Here is a 19671-nt window from a genome sequence, read left to right as displayed (position 1 = left end):
TACGCTATGAAAAGGGGAGAGGAAGAAGGAGGCAGAGCGTTGGCGAGGTGATGCACACACAGCTGTATGAGGAGGCTTAAAAATACAGAAAATTAGTTGTGACTTGAGCTATGTAGACCTATTGCAGGACTTGCTTCCATAACACGTTTATGCATCGAGTTCTAAAAGTACTAAATAATATCAAAGTTCTTTTTACTTGACTTGGTATGTCCTTGGTAAATCCTACAATGTTGCAGAGTTTTTTTAAAGGCTGGAAAGGAAAAAGACATGTACCTGCAGGAATTACCTTAAAAGGGGCTAGTCAAAAGGGTGAAATATGGAAAATAATATATACAGACTCTATATGTAACTCCTCTTTATTTCTCACCTATGTTTTCCTTGATTTGCCTGAGCTGTTCCTAGCATCTGTAGCATCACGTTTTAGTTTTAAATTATGGGTTGAATTGCCCTGAAAGGAAATGGTGATCTGTTATTTCAGAAAGCTCTTAGTGCTAAATTGCCTTGCAGAGTTAGTTGCTGAACACCATCTCTCCAGAGGCCGTGTGTGCTGCAAAGAATCTGGGGTTTTTCTCCTCATGGTTTGTTCTTCTGTAATACCAGGAGTAAAGTCAGCTCTGACTCTCTATTTTGTCTAGTTAAATAGAGTTAAAATGGTGGAAAAAGAAAAGGATGCCTTGGAAGCAGACAAGAATAAAGCTATTGAATTTCTTCATTTGGAAAACAAAATGTTTAAAGAAAAGAATAATATCTGTCAATACTATATGTAAGTACTTCTCTAAAGTTTTGACTTGGCTTTAAATGTGGTAGTGGGGGTGTTAAACTCTGCTTCTATATCTCTAATTAGAAATATTTTGCATTTCTTAACAGTTGTATCAGTCCTTCAAAATTTATTGAATAGCATGTGGCTAGTCATTTTTGTTTCAAATAATGGAATTAAAAATTTTAAAAGAGACTACTTTCACAAAACCTTTAAAAAAACCCCAAAACAACAAAAAAAACCCAAACCACCACCAATGAAAAAACCAACCCCCAAACCTGCTTGCTAGCTTTTTACAAAGTAAGGCAGTCAGTCAAATTAATCACTTACAGCTTTATACTTAAATTGAGAAAATAGGTCGCTTAGACTATTTTCATTTGAAGTGTCTAAATTGTGAGATTTCCTTGCTCTTTTGTATTTAATTGGCAAGTTTACTCAATGAATATTAGGATTTAATATTTTACATAGTCACTTTGTTACACATAAGATTGGGAATACATATTCATTATGAATGTTACCTTTATGGAAAAAGTGGAGTTTGCAGTTTTGTTGGGTTTATTTATTTTTTTTCCCCAGCTATGACCTAAAGAAACGCATAAATGATATGGAAATGCAGAAAGAAAAAATTAATGAAGAAACAAAAGATGTTAATGAGAAGAGTAGTAAACTTGCAGATGAAATTAAAGACAAGAATAAAGCTTTGAAAGAACTTGAAAAGTAAGTATTTTAGGTGTAGATTAATAAGCTAAGAGTACTGTGTTTTGTATGTTCTGCATATGTGGTGGTAGAGTTAGCAGGATTTTCAGAAAAAGCCGTGGTAGTTGCATTACGGGGGGGAAACACCTGAGAAAGCAGAAGTATACAACAGCTGCACGGGGAAATGATCAAAGGGAGCACAGCTGGGAAGAACAGTAGTTATTCCACCAAAAATTAAATTATCTGATGAGCAGAGTCACTTATGGTATATCGAAACATTCCCTGGCATGGATTAAATGAGCTTTTGCACAAAAATAAATTTTAAAATATTCTCATTGGTTTGATTTGGATCTCCAGCTTGCTTCTCTTGGAGAAATCTTGGTAATAGTCATAATTACAATAAGATGATATCTGATTTTTTTATGGATTTTAAAGTGCGTACTTTTTTAATATTTACTGCACAAAAAATAATTGGGAGATTATTTCAGGTTTTTAGATACACAACCATAATGCTTAGGTACATGGATATTAGGTATTTTTCTGCCATTTCCTCATGAATCTCTCAAGCATAAATTGTGTTTCCCTAAAATTTATTCTTCTGGATGCTAATCTCCAATCCAACTGCAATATTAACCTTCTCATCCTCAGAGATCATAGTAAGTTACTTGTGAGAGATGCGAGTTATAAATTCTATCAAAAAAAATATTCTGAAAATGTGTTTAATATTGCCCTGTTAATTGATCTTTTCCTGATGAAACATCACTTCTCCAGGGAAAATACTGTGAATATAGTAAGTATCAGATGTTGTTTTTCACAAAAACTGAGTAGCATTTGTTTAATGTCTATATGCTTACTTATTGAGTAAAGCTCTACTGACATTATTATTATAGAATATGGAATAGATTATTCTTTCTTTTCTGCCCTTCAGGAAACTCAATAAAATTACGAAGTTCATAGAGGAAAATAAAGAAAAATTTACTGAGTTGGACTTGCAGGATGTTAAAGTAAGGGAAAATCTAAAACATGCCAAAAGCAAGGCTAAAAAACTGGAGAAGCAACTTCAAAAGGACAAAGAAAAGGTAGTGTGGACAACAACTTGATTTGCTTAAATAAATGTATTTGGTTGCTCTAGATGAGAACATCTTTGTGCAGCTGTGATAAAATAGCAAAAGACACCAATTGTACTTTTTGCCACAAAGAAGATCGAAAAAGATGTTTTAATTTTTTTTTTAAACAAATTTTATGTCATTTCAATCAGCTAGGGATTTTGTTTGCAAATCAGTTACTGAAGTAATGCATTATTCTCCCTTAAACAGTTGCTCATTGCACATCTTACTAAGGAGGAGGCTGCAGCCAGCAGTTACCAGGCTGTTTTCTGCCAAAAGGCAAAGTCAAAAGCTTTCCTGTTGTTTCTCAGCTCTGTTGGGAGGCCTCATGGATCCAAAAGCATTTTTTTATCATGTTTGTTGACATTACAGGAATATTGTGTGTTCTCACAGTTACTACCTTTTCAAAACTTTTTTTTTGCTGTTTCCCTAGTTAATTTAGTTAATTTAATGGATACATTTTACCAAGTTGGTTATTGCCAGCTCTTAGAGATCTTAAATTACTTGCTGGATCAAGACAGGCGTTTGGAAAGTAGCTATTTAAGAATTACGCCTTATTGTGATTCAAAGCCTTGAGTTCTTAGGTGCAAAGCCATGTTCTTTTACTGCTATGGTTTGCCTCTCTCTGGATGGGCTCTAGAACCGAACAAGCCTTGCAAATAAAATCCTGGCCTCCTGCTAAAGCCACGGTGTGTCTTAACCTACAAAAACATGTGAGCTTCATTAGGGCTTATACTTCCTTTGACTTCCACATAGCACTTGAAAGGCAGGGCTTAAAAATTAGGCAAAGCTTTTTTGTTTTGGTGGGAGAGAAAGTGAAAAGTCTTTCGCTTGTATAGGTAGAAGAATGGCAAAATGTACCTTCCAATAGCAAAAAAGCTATCAGTGAAGCGACATCTAAGAAAGAGCTTCTTGAAAAGACAAAAGAGAAAGAAGAAGAAAAACTCAAGCAGGTTATGGATAGCCTTAAGGAAGAAACACGAGGACTTCAGGAAGAAAAAGAGGTTTGAACTGTTTTGACTTTGGTACACTTATGGTATTAACTGTTGTATAGCTTTTACACTTACGAATGAGATGATCACGAGAGTTGTAAAATACTATTTTATATGACAAATACCCTGTTTCATGTGTCAGTGCAATGGAACCTAACTGGAACATTAATTTTGAATTTATAATCAAAGCTAAATCATTCTCATTAAGTTGTTTGCTTTTTATAGCGATCGTATGTCATCAGGTATATCATTTCTATATGTATATTAAATAATTCTAAACTTCCTTTATTTGAACACACTTTTGTCCCATCAAAATGTTTAAGCCAATATGTTGCTTAAATAAGTAAACAGATTTTGAAACAGCTCTAACCTGTCTTGGAATTAATAGACAACTACTGTAACACTTGGTTATTGTTGTTGATATTAGCTGTCCAGTCACTAAGCACCTAGAGGCTGGAATTTTATCCTGTAAATTTACGGGGATTATTTTCTATATGTGAAAACATGGTTTCTCCATTTGATCTGCAATTTAGCGCTGTGTTGAGAAAATGATACAAACTTTAAATTGAGAAAATGATACGAAGCTTGTATGAAAATGTTCTATGATAATTCCCTGATGTTCTTTTTAATTATGAAAAATGCCTTATTTCAATTCCATACAGAATATGTTAATAAATTAAGAAATACTTGTTCTTCTAGATCATATAACTGTTTTCTGCTGATAGGAGAGCTGGTAAAAGATGCCCCATTTTCTCTTTCATAGAGTGTGATTGATGTAATAAATCCCCCAGGTATCTGTTTTTAATTGTAACGCTGTCCGTTTTTTGCAGACCAAAGAGAGAGAGCTTATGGAGTTCAGTAAAACAGTGAATGAAGCACGTTCAAAGATGGATGTAGCCCAGTCAGAGCTTGATATCTATCTCAGCCGTCATAATACTGCTGTGTCTCAGTTAAACCAGGCAAAGGAGGCTCTGGTGACTACTTCAGAAACCCTTAAGGAAAGGAAAGCTGCTATCAAAGATATAGGTGTAAAATTACCCCAGGCTGAAGGGGAATTAAAGGAGGTAAGACTTAACTTTCATATGTAACTTCTTTGAGTTACAACACAATGTTGCAACACGCAGACCAAAGTTGCACTCTGTTTTAGCAATAATTGTGGTGAAAATTAAAAGAAAAACTGCGTCTAATAAAATAACAATTAAAAACTATATTCTAATACTCAGTTAATTGGGAAGTGTTTGATTCCAAACTTAGTTTAGGTTAAGCAAATATTAACATGAAGCATTGAAAATTAAATCCTCTATGTTCCTGCAAAGGAATCAGGTTAAATATCATGAGACATGTTAAAATAAATAGTTATGTTTCTTTGAATTTCACTTCATGCTTTTCTTTCATTTGCCAAAGAAAAAAAAATCCCACTACCTTGTCCTAAGCCTGATTCTTTAATTTGTAAGCTGTCATATTTGTATCAAAGTGTACTAAATACTAGCTGAAGAGTATGGAAATACCAGCCTTTCTTCTGGTAAATGGTTGCTATTCTGTTTTTCTGTGTCTGGTTTCATTGCCTACACAATCATGAATCTAAGACTCTCTGAACACAGTATTTTTTGTGAGACTAAGGTAATGTCTCTCTTTTAACCATTAGAAAGAGAATGAGCTTGAGAAGCTGCGAAGAGAAGAATCAGGTGTTAAGAACCTTGTTCGAAATCTGCGTCAAAAAGTAGAAGAAGCCAAAAGTTCTTTAGCACAAAGTCGCAGTCGAGGAAAAGTGCTTGAGGCTCTGCTTCAGCAGAAGAAATCTGGAAACATCCGTGGACTATATGGAAGACTGGTAAGTTTTAAAAGGCCGTTATACTTTTAGTCTTAAACTTTATAGGAGCTTAATGGTGTTTCTGTAATTGAGTGAAAGGCAGAATTCTTCACTTCTGGTGCTATTCATTTGGGCAGCAGAGTTGCAAATCCTGTAGACTTGCTATAAATTTAAAAAAGAAGATTGTTGAAGTTCCTCTACTCGGTACTAAGGAAAGGCAATGACTATAAGAACTGCCATGAAACTTAAAAAAACATCTTACAACTTGTAACTTGGTGTGGAACCACTTTTTTTTTTTTTTTTTTTTTTTGCTTCAAAACTTATAAAATTTGGTGATCGCTTTGCTGTTTGTTTCCTCTTGTTTTACTTGCATACGTGTCAAATCAAAAAGAGCAATATTATTTCAGAAGACCAAGGAAAGCTATGTCATAGCAAAATGTTGAGTGTTATCTCTCCTTTCCAAGCAGCGTTGATTTAAAGTTCTGAAAATCTTCAGCTGAGATAGTTTGTCATTCCTTTTTTTCCTAGCACTGAACAATACGTGCATATCAGTAATATGTACAAGGGCTATTTCTGTATTCTCTTTTTCCCCCCCCTACTCTTCCAAGGAGAAGTATCTCTGCTTCAGAAGACTCGGTTTATTTAGCGTACGTATATTTTTAAAAGTATGTGTATAGCTTTATTCAAAAAGGATAAGGTTCAAACAGCAGCAGAGCACTGTCTGGTACAGCTGGCATGTATTTTGTCTCATGCTCTGTTATCACTTGCCACAGAGAGGAGGTTAATCTGTTCTTGGATACCGCGCAGTTGGCTGCGCGTGGTGTTTTTATCTGCCGATACACAAGAATTTTTCAAAGATGATGAACACCCCTGTACCCGTTTTTCAGATCAGCGCAGGACGGCACGCAGAAGCATGTGATTTGCTGGGTCCCACCCAGCTGACCAAGGGTAGAACCACACACACAACACATTAAATTATTTTATTAGGCCAGACTGCCTCACTAAAATGCTGGCGTATAAAATTTGACATTTGCCTACAGAAAATAAATCAATGCTACCACATTGCTCTACCAGAAGCACCACTTTTGAAGCTCTAAGTATATGAATTTCTACTTTGGAAACAAGTATATTAGGAATCCGTAAATAGTGTGCAGGAGAAGACAGGTATGGTATTATTTTACAAATTCTAATTAAGGTTTAAGTTCTTTTACAGAAAACTATATAATTTGTTTTCATCTCGTTTCACTTTGCGTAAAGCTTTTATCATTTCTTTCTTAATACCAAGAAAACGTTGATGCCAAGCTAATTGGTGTTATTCTGCCTCCTCCCTCCTCAATTACTAGGGCGACTTGGGAGCTATAGATGAAAAGTACGATGTTGCTATTTCGTCCTGCTGTGGTGCCTTAGACAACATTGTTGTTGATACAATTGATACTGCCCAGGAGTGTGTGAATTTCTTAAAGGCGAGAGGAATTGGAGTTGCCACGTTTATAGCCCTGGACAAAGTAAGTACTAGCACTTTGGCTAAACAAATTGTTGATTTACCCTCAAGTGCACAGTATTAATACTGTATGTGTATAATGTATTGATAGGCAGATGTATACATATGTATTATATTAATATATTATGCTGTATATGTATCAATACAGGTAAAGCTAAAATATAAAACATTTTAATAGGCTCTTGGTAACTTAGAATATTCTACTGATGATAACGTTTACTTACAGAGAATTGCAAGGCTTTTGAGATACATTTGTGCAACAAATGTTTGGCTTGTCTTTTATATTTAGATTTTTGTTTTTAACAAATTAGCTAATTTAATAACCCAAGTAATCTAGTAACTATAAACTATGAAAACTATGAAAGAGAACAATGAGTTTTTAATTACCCTGGAAGCAAGGAGAGATCCCCAAGGGAAGAAGCTTTGCTGTTAATTGCAGTATGATTGCATTTGCTTTAAAGCCTTAACGTAAGTTGGAGTAATGAGATGAGCTCATAATTTATCCTAAGGAATCTCTCGTTCATTTATTTATGTTTTTGATGTAGATGGCTGTATGGGAAAAGAAAACGCAAAAAATCCCAACTCCTCAAAATACTCCTCGGTTGTTTGATCTGGTGAAAGTAGAAGACGAGAAGGTTCGCCTGGCTTTTTACTTCGCATTACGTGACACTCTAGTCACTAATAACTTGGAGGAAGCTACCAAAGTAGCATTCCAAAAAGATAAAAGATGGAGGGTGGTAACATTGCAAGGACAAATCATCGAACAGTCAGGTATTTAAGTGCAAACTTGCAATTACATTTTAAGCACTTTTGTAGATGATATCTAAGCACAATAAGTTCGCTAACTTCTTTTCATCTCTTTTACTTTAGGAACAATGACTGGTGGCGGCGGTAAAATAATGAAGGGCAGGATGGGTTCCTCGGTTGTAACGGATGTTTCGGAAGAAGAGGTTAGTAGATAATCAGAAAATGGGCTGAGATCTGAAATGTATCCTTATTCCTTCTGCTCTTGAAGGTGAATTGCAAGACGTGGTTGCTTGACCAGTTACTACTTGCAAAAGCTTGTCTTCCGAGCACCAAGTTACCACAGAAACCAACCAACGTCAAATCTTAACTATCACAAAAATTGCTTGAGCTTCTGCTTGTGTGTTCTTTGGTTTCTGCCTTCACTACTCTGACTTAAGCCTTTCAACCTTGATTTAGTTTTATTTCCTTATACAATTCTCCATTTTGAGCTATTTTGACAGGGATCCTTCAGCTTAACTTTTTCTTAATGCTTGCTCCTCTTTGTTTTTCACTATTACAATTTATCTTCTCTGCAGTCAGCCTCCATATTCTGTCCTGCTACAGCAAATTTTCGAGTTTTTACTCTGCTTACTTGTGTTTCAAAAGATCGTAGACTGCTGAGCACGTGAATGAGATCTTGCTTTGGTTTTCTAGTGGCGACACGAAGCAGATGATCCTATCTCATTTTTGCGTAGGTCAGTAAAATGGAATCTCAACTGCAGAAAGATTCTAAAAGAGCGGTACAGTGTGAAGAAGAGAAATTACAACTTGAAGAAGCCATAAGAAAACTGCACCAAGATATTCAGGAAATGAGAAATACTTTAGAAAAGTATACAGCAAGTATCCAGGTGAGCAAGTTTATTGTTGAGGCAATATCTGGCTTCTCCATGAACGTGCAGGGGGGTAATTTCTCGGCCTCAGTTTAACACAGTCCTTGTTACTATCAAGGGTCTTTTTAAAGTACAAGATTCTAACACAGTTGTGTTTTCTGTAGAATTTATCTGAACAAGAAATTAATCTGAAAACCCAAGTTAAGGAACTTGAAGCAAACGTAATTGCTGCTGCTCCGGACAAAAACAAACAGAAGGAATTGGAAAAAGTCCTTAATAGTTATAAAAAAGGTATGTTTTGTGGAGAGGAGCTTACAGATAAAAATTGTACTCATGTTCTTTTACTGATACAGGAATGAATGGTTATGGCTTTGTTCTTTCAGATTAACATACAAACCATTTGGGACCTCTTTTCATTTAAGGCGGGGATAAAAGATGTTTCTAGAGATTAGAGAGCGAAAACCCTTTTTTTTGCAATTGCTCAGGTTCATATTTCAGTCAAGCTAAAGTAAACATTAATTTTAGGGGTTTTTTTTGTTTATTTGGTTGGATTTTTATGGCTGTATTACGTACAGATTCATAGGGAAACTTAGTTTAATTACGGGTAAGAATTGTTCACGTGAGGGTAATGATATTAAGGTCAAATAAAGGCTTTTGCCGTGCTCTAACTGAACTATTACACTATTACACTGAACTAAACCCAATACCCTGCATTCTGGGCACACGGTACCCCCTCCTTTTTGCGAAAGATGTTTACTCTGAGAACTTGAATAACAGTTTCTCTGAAGAAATTGGTAACTTAGTAAACCTTGACTGCTGCTTTGTATTTCTTGCTCAGGGAATAAACTGAGAACAGTAAAACGTCATTCCCTTCCCCTGCACCCACACTGCGACGTGCCTTCATAGCGTTTTGGGAAAGACAACACATACTGCTCTGGATTCCCTCTGTGCCTCTTTGGAAGAGAGCATGAATGCTTTACTTTCTCAATCACACTAAGATTTGATGTTATAAATACCTTCTCTAACATTTCTACCACATAATGGAGAGGCACAAACCTGCGCTCTCTGGAGAGATGACTGCCCTCCACCTTTCAAGTCTCTGCTTTACCCTTTCTGTCCCCAAAAGGAAATTCTAATTCTGTAGCAAGCTTAAGTGTGGGATTTTTTTTGTTTTGCCCTCAGAAAACTAAGGTGCTATGTTGTTTAATTTTTGAAAGCTCTTCAACTTATTAAGATGGTTTTGTTGAGTTTTAAGTATAAGCTAAACAAGGAAAATAATCTACCTTGAAGGCAGAGTGGGCTGTTTTATTACCCAGCATCTGTAGTAACCACACAGTAACAGCAGCTACTGAGCAACAGTTGGTGGCCAGTTCTTAAAAATTAACCCCTTTGAGCATCTTCCCATTAAATAAATGCAAAGAATGAGCTTGGAACTCATGGTGTACTTATGTACTAAGTACTCTATATACATGAAGTAATCTAATTAAAATTTTTGGTGGTTTATACCAAAAGAGCTCTGGTAGTATAATAGTGTAAGAAAGATGTGGAGGGTCTTTCTCTTTTTGCCACAGTAAAAAAACCAAACAGCATTTTTCACAGTATAAAGAACAGTTCTCAATATAGTAATACAGCAGAGCTTTTTATCACTTTTTAATCTCGCTGCATTGCAGCAGTCCAGTGCTTCTAGGGACAGTGTAATGACCTTAACTCGATGTTGTTTATTGACAGATTATGATTGCATTGCTGAGAAAGCCAGTAAAATAGAAAATGAAGTTAAACGATTACATAACCTCATAATTGAGATCAATAACCATAAACTTAAGACGCAGCAAGACAAACTTGATAAGATCAACAAAGAAATAGATGAATGTACTTCAGCTATTACTAAAGCCCAAGTGGCGCTCAAGTCTGCGGACAGGTATAGTAGAGCTCGACGGTAACGCTTCAGGCTGTGATTCCATATTGCTGCGGGGACAGTTGGGCCTTTCTGTGGGGGATCTGTCAGGCCAGAGGAGATGGTTCTCACCTCTTTATGGCTAGAGGAAAACTGGAGGGAGAAGGTCGTAACCTCTTTCTCTAAACTGATTTGCCTCAACCTGAGACTGGTTCTTTTTTAAGAACCATAATCTTTGTTCATTAGCGTGCTTTACAGGCAAAGGATCGGAGACCTAGAAAGCTTAGTGAAACCTGACCGAGGAGAGACACGTCAGCCTTCAAACAGCTGTGTCTGTCGGCACCAGTGCCTGCAGGACATTTGCTTATTTTAAGTAGTCTCCATAGATTAAAAATCTCATGATCTTAAAATCTTAATTTTCAGTTGCATGTCTAATACTGAATGTTGCTTGTGTCAAGGAGGTAAAGGGAAACACAATTTTTTAGGCAAAAAAAAATGTAACAGGCAGTTTAAAAGTCACGTTTAACCACTATTTCTGCTAATATTTGCCTATCACTAAAACGCAATATTTCGGGATAAAGATTCAAAATAGCACTTAATTGCCATGCGGTGGAGCAGTTCATATCTGAAGTGACTAATTTTACTATGGGGCATGTCAGGAAATAAAACGTGATTTTTTTTTAAATTTTTTTGATGTTGGCTTAACAATACATAACGAATACTTAGAACGGATGTCAAAACTGTCTCTGAAAGAACAAATTAAGTCATTTAATGAGGCCCATTTGCTGTACGTTTTAGAAAGACAACTTTGTTTTACTTGGATATCCCAGGAGTGTGAGAATTCATGCATAAATTCAATAAATATCAAAATAAAAATCACTTCCTACTTGGTTGTCAATAGCTGTTCAACAATCTTTAAAGTAGGATTGTGTTTCTAGATTATCTTGTCATATTTGCACTCACGTGGGGTGTACAAACATCTCGGTACCCATGCAGAAACCTGAAAAAATCTGAAGAGTCTGTTCTTCGCACGGAGAAGGAAATTGAAAATAATGAGAAAGAAATTAAAGACTTAACGGAAGAGCTGACTAAGCTAGAAGACAAAGCTACCGAGGTTATGAATGACTGCAAACAAGCTGAAGTAAGTGTCCTGTTAATTTAGTGTAGTTCTTCGTAGAGGAAGCAGCCGGTGAAATAAATTTTAGATAAGAGTTGTTGTGTCAGAGTTGCTCTAATGGCTGATGTCTGTTACCCTTCATCTTTAGACGTTCCAGGCAGGACGCTGCCTTGCCATTTAAGCCTCAGACACGACAATGCTCGTCTAAAGGATCTTTCTCAGTTACTTTACTACTCATCCTCCAAAAATTCACACGGGGATAAAATGGCAAAGAATGTTCTTTTCTGTATCCCGCAGTATATTGTGTGCATTCATACAAAAGTAATATTTTTGTTTAATCAGTAATCAAAGTTGACCTTTAAATATAGATGCCGGGGGAAAATAATTAGGCTAAACCAGTCCTAGTGAGCAGGGTGGTCTTTGGGTAAAATCAGGATGATGAGTTATATTCTTATTATATCCTAGTTATATCCTTCTGTTCTGTTCTCCTGCAATTGTTGTTGTAGAGCTGCAGAGTGACGTTCCTTAGGGGTCAGGGAATGGGATTGGTGTATTTTTTTATACTACCTGAAAATATGCCTTCACCCAATTTTCTGAAGCTAAGAAAAAACTTAAATCAAGTTTCCCCAAAGAAATTATTGGTTTTAAAACTTGCTTAAAAATAGATTTTTTTCCAGTTATGTGGGACTTTAGTTTCCCGTCTAGATTTATGTACGAGTGAGAGTGAAAACAACCACAACGGCTGAAATTCTTCCAAATAAAGCTGTTTCTTTGAGACAGTCTTTCTGTAAAACTGCCTTTTCGCTAAAAACATCCGAGTCTAGGACTTGTTTAATCCAGATCTGGAATGAAAATATAAACTGCAGCATATTTTCAGTCATTCCAGAATTCAGGGACCTGGTTAATCTAAATACAAGAATATGTATTTGTTTACATCAGTATGTAGGATTGTGGAGAGTAAACTTCGTGAATAATATAGTGAAAACAAATCTATAACCCAAGAAAGTGGTAACATTTTTGTAGGCAACTGATTAATGCACTTTTTTGATCATTTCTGTGTAGGAAGCGTTGCCAGCAGTTCAGGAGGAGCGTCGCAGTTTACTCCAGGATATTAAAACTATTCAAGATGATGAACATGCACTTCAAAAGGAAGCTCTTAACATTAAGCTGAAAATTGAACAAATTGATAGACACATTTCTGAACACCAGTCAAAGGTTAAATACTGGCAAAAAGAGGTAGGGAAACTGTTTAGTTCCTAAAATTTGAACTGTAAGATCTCAAAAGATTAATATGTTAACGTGTGGTTAGAAAACAGATACTTTGGGAGAAAATTAATATTCAGCTCATAGTTTACCGGTGTTTACGCTATAAAAAACAACTCTAAAAAAGATGACCTTCCAGCCTTTTACCTTCTGGTTGACCTACAAGGTTCTGGGGATGAGTTATGTATTAAATGGTTTAGCTTCTAGCTTTTCAAGGGGTTTTTTATTTATGAAAGAATGTGAAGAGCGCATTTCTCCTAGAACTCGCAGTCCATTTGGTACATCAAATTACCTTTCCCCAGTTAAGGATAATTGGGTCAATTGGAATTCCACGGGGCCAGGAGGAAACTCTGCTCCTCAGATTGCTGCTTGAACCAGCTCAGCGAATAAAATAGAGCCAGTGGGAGCAAGGAATTGCAAACTCCAGGTGCTACAACACCCGGCTCCTCAGAGGGAGCGGGGCTGCTGGCAGCCTTCATGCGAGCGAGCACCCAGACAGCTCTACACAGACCTGAGTTCTCCCCGTCACGTCCGTTCTAACTGCTCCAGTTCTGTTGGACGAGCCGGTTCTAAGCATTGTCTGACATTTGGAGTGTTGATTTCCAAAGTGTCCCTGATCAGCTTCTGGGAAGGGCTTTTAATTCTTCTGGAACCAATTCTGCACAGAATCCTGACTTTTTTGGCCCGTGGGTTTGCTGAGTGCAGAGTCAACAAGAGGCGATGCTGGGGGTTGCTCTTCCTTTGGTTTTCCTGCTTTATGGAACAACAAAAATCAGGTGGTGCCCAGGGAAGTGTGTTCAGAGAAAAGGCCAATTAGGTGCCTGGAGCTCATAAACTTACATTATCTTTTTATTATATCCTTTCTACTTCATATGGGATCTAGACCAGCGGGTGATCTTGCAGTGTGAGAGCCCTTTATACCTTCGTTAATTTGAGGATAACAGGGGCAGCTACCCATTTAAGTGTTTCAATCTTAAACACACAAAGTATTAAGTGTGTAGTTCTTAAAGTTCTGTGGCATCAGTAGAAGTGATGATTCCTCATCACCTGCTACTGTTACAGAGAAATCTCCTCTGAAGAATTACGTATATAATTTTCAGGAACAGAATAATAGGATAAAAGGATATTTGTTGTCTTTTTTGCATCTTATTTTTCAAGGGACTTATGGGAAGAATCTTTGAATGTTTTGAGACTGGAAGGTTCAGCGTGTATTAACACAGAAAATGTTTATTTTGGAAACATGTCCATGTGATAACTAATGTGATCTTTGAAGATTTCTAGGTGGTTTTTTTTCTGGTTTACAATTTTAGATATCAAAACTAAGACTGCATCCCATAGAAGACAAAGCACCTGAAGAACTTCCAGTACTAAGTCAAGAAGAGCTTGAGGCTATCAAGGATCCAGATATTATCACTAATCAAATAGCTGTCCTGGAAACCCAGTGTCACGAAATGAAACCCAACCTTGGTGCTATCGCAGAATATAAGAAGAAGGTAAGATTAATTACTGTCGTGTAGGATTCTTCTTATCGATACTGCATTGCCTGTCAGTGCAGCAGTACGGCACACCCCTCATCTACAGGAAGCGCTGTCTATACGGCTTCATCGTTTTCCGGCTCGTGAATCTGTACAGAATTCATATAATAACCTTCAATTCAGGAATAACCTTCCATTGTGCGTTTTAATTCAGGTGACTGCTCAAACGGATCCTGCCCTGGAAATGCAATGCAAAAACGCGCTCTTTATCTAGGTGACAAAAGAAAATCCCTCCTAACAGGGAAAGGTGGTCCCATTCTTCTTTCTTTGGGAAACTGAGGTGGAACCCTGGAATTTTCCCTTTCTTCTCTGCAGGCTGTGCTGTTGCTGCCATCCCGAGTAGCTGTCAGCTCGTACTTAGCCCAGTGTGGCAGCTGTATGTGGGAGCTTAGGTACAGCTTCTGTGTTTGGTATCACAGACGGCAGGTGAAGACAACTTTCTCCTGTGAAAGTTTGTTTATTTACAGTCAACTAGTCCTGACAGTCTAGACAGATATACAATAGTAGGATTTTTTTTCTCCTCACAATACTCACTTCAGTAATATTGGACTATGCGACAGATTAAATATTTTTTAATTTTTTTTTTTTTTTTAATTTTAACATGGGTTTTCCAGTATAGAAAGATCAGCAGCATAGAGTAGAGAGATGAGAGAAAAAAAGAGATGATTTGGATTTGTTCTTTTGTTTCAAGTCTGTTGGCCATTCTTGGGAAAAATGGTAGGAAAAATGGTTTAAAATCTAAATTAAGGAGACGGCTTGTTTAACTGTACTTTTGGGTTTTTTCTGCAGGAAGAGCTATACTTGAAACGTGTGGCTGAACTGGATGACATTACCAATGAGAGAGACAACTTCAGACAAGCTTTTGAAGATCTTAGGAAACAAAGGCTAAATGAATTTATGGCAGGATTTAATGTGATAACAAATAAACTGAAGGAGAACTACCAGATGCTTACTTTGGGAGGGGATGCTGAACTAGAACTTGTGGACAGTCTGGATCCCTTCTCTGAGGGAATCATGTTTAGGTTTGTCAAAATATTTGGTATTATTGCTGTAATTCTTAATTGTTGTATTTGTTTTTTCCAACCTGCTTTTAAAGTAAATTTTCATTGATTGTCAGCTCACCGAGACAGTCCTCCCTCTTGGCAGGTATTGGCAAGACACTGACAGAAGCCACAACTTTTTAGCTGTTGGGTAACAAAGGGATTCGTTTCTCCTGGAGAAATAAGTAACTAACAGCGATTAGAAAGCTTTGACTTTGCTGAAGCAATTTCCCAGGGTTTCTTAATTCCCAAATCATTTCATTCTGCCTAGAGAATGATGTCAGTCACATCGGTAACTGGAGATTATTCTGTCATAAAGGGTCCTAAGAGCATATTCGTCACTTAAGAGTAGAATAGCATTTTTGAAAGATAATTAAATAGCAGTTCTTAAGTGCTGTAGTTCCTACAGAGAAGAGCTGAGTGTTACAGTAGTTTGAGTTCAGGCAGACATCACTGATGGCGGAGCTGTGTGTGCACCCGGGGGCTCAGTTACTCCTCGGTGAACACAAATAATCCAGTTTATTCCCTCTCGGCTGTGGAGGACTAAGAGTATCAAGCGGCTCATCCATGGCTTTAGTTGAGCTGCTTTGTGTCTTCCAAGAATTCCCTCCTGCCTTGTGACTTGCTTTTCACCACGACGTATTTATTTTCACCAGGAACAGAAATGAGTTACAAACTCTAATTTCTTTCAGTGTTCGGCCTCCGAAGAAAAGCTGGAAGAAGATATTTAATTTGTCGGGAGGAGAGAAGACTCTTAGTTCACTGGCTCTAGTTTTTGCTCTTCATCATTACAAGCCAACGCCACTTTATTTTATGGATGAGATTGATGCAGCGCTTGACTTCAAAAATGTATCTATTGTAGCGTTTTACATATATGTAAGTATTTAATGGTAACTACTATAATATAATTTTTCTAAGATACTTTCTTCTCTGCCAGAAAAGACAAAGTGGTAACGTGATTATGGCCAGATTTTAAAATCTGGAATGATAGAGTATTTCTAAATAATTAAGTGGAAACTGTACTGAGCAGATTTCCAGAAAGATGCTTAGAATGTTGCTTTCTGCATATTTTTTCTCTAAGCTGCTAAGTTTTGTGCTTTCCTGAAATGAGGCAACTAATAGAGGATTTACAAGTTTTTTTTCCCCTCCAAATCCTGTTTCTGAAGCTGTTGAGTGTTAGAATTTGCCAAAGGTGCCACATTTCCACGTGTCCTTGCTGCTTCTGCTTCCTCTTTACAATATAGATACTTTCCCCAAAATAATCAGCTATCGTCACCTGAGAATGCAGTAACTCCTTTAGCTCTTACTAATGTGCTGATGTATCCAAGCTCACGGTTTCATTCTCATGAGCAGCCAAGGTCCCTTGGTTTTATACTTCCATTTCATTAACGTGAGCTGTTTCCCATAGGCTTCTTTGATCTGTGTCTTTATTAGTGGGTTTTTTCTTTCATGCCTTTAAAAATTCTGTTGTCGTCATATTTAATTCAAGCAAACATTTACATTGCTACAGTGCTGGTTGCTAATTTAAAGTTGGAATTTTGTGAATTATCCAAAGTAAAACCACTGGTTTTGGGAACACCGTAGAAGTGCCAAAGATTCTGATTAACTACTTAAAATGAGGGATACACTTAGAAGGCACCTGCCTGTAACTGTAGTTTTAAACTTTGCTTCCACAATGCCTGTATTTTCACAAAGGCGGGTCTGTCACCCAGATGATATTTGGTAGAGCAAAGAGTTGAATTTCAACTGCAGACTAACGCTTACATCTGAAACTTAGTACAGTTTGGCTCTTCAGTGCAAATTATAGCTTAGTACGTAGCTGTAGCTCGTATGTTGTATACAACTTCTGAATTATTACTATCCAGGGAGAAAAGGATCCAGAAAAATTAGTACTATCCTAGGAGAAAAGGTCCTGGCTCCCCACAGCAAGAACAGAGCCAGACTGTGCATTGACTTTGCTCCTCTGGTGAACTTACACTGATGCTGCTGGGTTCTTAAGGATAAGGTTTTATTTTTAAAGCACCACTAAATTTAGATATTTTCTTCATCGAATCATAGAACAGTTTGAGTGGGAAGGGACCTTAATAACCCACCTAGTCCAACCCCCTGCCATGAGCAGGGACAACTTCCACTAGACCAGGTTGCTCACAGCCCCCGTCCAACCTGACCTTGAATGTTTCCAGGGATGGGGCATCTACCACCTCTCTGGGCAACCTGGGCCAAGTATCTCACCACCTTCATGTTTAATTGAATTCACTCGAGTAAGTCAAGTAAAAGATAAAAAGAGGAAACTCATGCGTAAGTAAACGGCAGTGCTTTGTGCTGATGGTGCGTTGTGCGCACACCCATTATGGAGAGCAGGAGCTCTGAGGCCTCATCACCTGCGGATTTGTTGAAGGACAAAACTGTCTCTAGTTACGTGTTCCTTAGTTCCTAAAACCTGCACATAGAAATCATAGAAGAACAGCTTTTTGAAATGCCATGGGCTAACACAAATCACTTCTGTTCCAGGAGCAAACAAAAAATGCACAATTTATCATCATCTCCCTGCGAAACAACATGTTTGAGATCGCAGACAGACTCATTGGAATTTATAAGACTCACAACACCACGAAAAGCGTGGCAACAAACCCCAAAGTTATTGCATCCAAAGGACTGGCTGAACTCAGCGCTCTTGGGTGCGGTATAGCTCAAAAATAGAGTGGAATAAACTTCCATCCTTGTTGCTGCTGTTTACTTTTGTCTAATATACTTTTTTACGTGAGATATTTTTCTTGGAGTATTTTGTTTATTTGAGCTTGTTAATAAAACAACAAATTCTGGTTTTTTAATTATACACTCTATATAGATCTTAATTATATGAACCAAGTTTTTTTAAAAAAAGCTATTTCTCCAATGATGTACCTAGCTCCATTTTGATATTCCCCGAGTAAGTTTGATGTCACTGTTCGGGTTCTGTATTTGGTTTTAAATGCCTGGTTTTTACTGTCTGTATTAAAGTAAGCAAATTGCTTTTAAATGTTACCGGAGTGTACTGTAGCATTTTATTATACGAGTTCCAGTAAGTAAAGTCAGTATACTTAATAATTTACATGTATATGATAAGGATGTTGTCTGTACTGCTGCACGGTCTGGGAATCGGCCGTTTGTAGCCATTTTGTAATGAATTGGTTCCGTTTCAAAAGCTGCTCTTTAGTTATTTTTCTCTCCCCTCCCGCAGGGACAACTCCTCCCTCCCTTCCAGGCCGTGGCCGTTGCACGCTCTACTCTGGGTTTATTAACACAGTCGTTACCATCTGCTCGCTTCTGCCCTCCTGACAGACAGGGTTAGGTACCACTCTACCCTCTTACAGACAGGTCTCCGCTTTGAATCTGAGGGTTTTTTAGTATCTTAAGAACTGAAACTGTGTGTTTTATTCCAAAAATCAGGGCAGTACCTGGCACGCTTGCACTGGTGCTGGTCCCTGAACTGGAAGTGCCGCTGCTGCTCAGGAAGAAGGCTGGGCGTAGAAGAGCTGTGAGCAGCCCTGGGCTGCAGCTCGTTCTGCTGCTGGGCCTCGTTCCCATTGCCACCTCCGGCTGTTTCCACACAGAAATGTACAGAACCTGAGGTAGTTTATCCTGCTTTTGTTGCCATAGTTAGTCCCAGTGCAGCTAAACCCAGAGTGATAGACTCAAACCCTCACCCTCCCCTGAAATCATCAGCGTGGAGCTGGTCTGGAAAACTGAAGGGGGGGAGACTGTAATAATTTGCTATGAAGTGTGTAACGCAGAAAGGGAAGCCGCAGCGGGCAGGTGACAGGGAAGCACAAGGAGTTCTGAGCTCGCACTAAGACGGGGCCTGTGAATTTTTGCTGAAGTGCAAGAGGAGGTGCAGGGCAGGATAACCCCTCGGCGAATGAGCTGGGGAAGGTGAGGGGGGAACAATGCATTATTTTCACCTGCAAGAGACATTCCTGAAGAGGGATAGTCTGGTTTGTGCTCTCAGAGGCCACCTTGGTACCTCAGCACTTGCTCTGTTCCCTGCAGGCTGCTTGGACACCTGGAAACTGCAGTCTCTTCCCCCACTGGGTCTCAACACTATTTTTTTCAACAAGGCTTCTCCTCTAAAAAAAAAAAAAGCATGCAGTAAGGGTTACATTTCTACAAAGAGGTTTCAAAAGATGGGAAAAAACCCGCCCTAGGTTTGACAGGGTACAAACCCCTCTCACTGTTTGTACCCACAGTACCAACTGCCTCACTCAATCAAAAGGCAGTAAAAAGTATTATTTTCTTGAAAAAGTTTCCATAAGTTACATGAACCTTGGCACACAGGACTTGTATCCAGCCCAGAGGACAGCAAAG

At 37.9% G+C, this 19671-nt stretch overlaps 1 protein-coding gene across 1 annotated transcript in view; it reads left to right on the top strand.

The window, feature by feature from the left end:
- The window catches only part of SMC4 (structural maintenance of chromosomes 4), a 37341-nt gene extending 18991 nt beyond the window's left edge, over positions 1-18350 (top strand). Inside the window, exons 7-24 of the mRNA XM_074153908.1 lie at positions 636-763; positions 1334-1474; positions 2382-2532; positions 3399-3563; positions 4382-4615; positions 5197-5382; positions 6705-6866; positions 7408-7633; positions 7733-7812; positions 8344-8496; positions 8643-8769; positions 10207-10396; positions 11369-11513; positions 12552-12725; positions 14063-14245; positions 15077-15309; positions 16020-16203; positions 17839-18350. Coding sequence (XP_074010009.1) covers positions 636-763; positions 1334-1474; positions 2382-2532; positions 3399-3563; positions 4382-4615; positions 5197-5382; positions 6705-6866; positions 7408-7633; positions 7733-7812; positions 8344-8496; positions 8643-8769; positions 10207-10396; positions 11369-11513; positions 12552-12725; positions 14063-14245; positions 15077-15309; positions 16020-16203; positions 17839-18027 — 3051 coding nt within the window. The 3' untranslated portion in view covers positions 18028-18350. The remainder of the gene's footprint in view (positions 1-635; positions 764-1333; positions 1475-2381; positions 2533-3398; positions 3564-4381; positions 4616-5196; positions 5383-6704; positions 6867-7407; positions 7634-7732; positions 7813-8343; positions 8497-8642; positions 8770-10206; positions 10397-11368; positions 11514-12551; positions 12726-14062; positions 14246-15076; positions 15310-16019; positions 16204-17838) is intronic.
- The last annotated feature ends 1321 nt before the right edge of the window (positions 18351-19671 follow it).

Source organism: Numenius arquata, chromosome 9, assembly GCF_964106895.1.
Source record: "Numenius arquata chromosome 9, bNumArq3.hap1.1, whole genome shotgun sequence".
Taxonomy (NCBI): Eukaryota; Metazoa; Chordata; class Aves; order Charadriiformes; family Scolopacidae; genus Numenius; species Numenius arquata.
The sequence above is the reverse complement of the archived record's forward strand: the minus strand, read 5'-3'. Positions and strand labels throughout refer to the sequence as shown.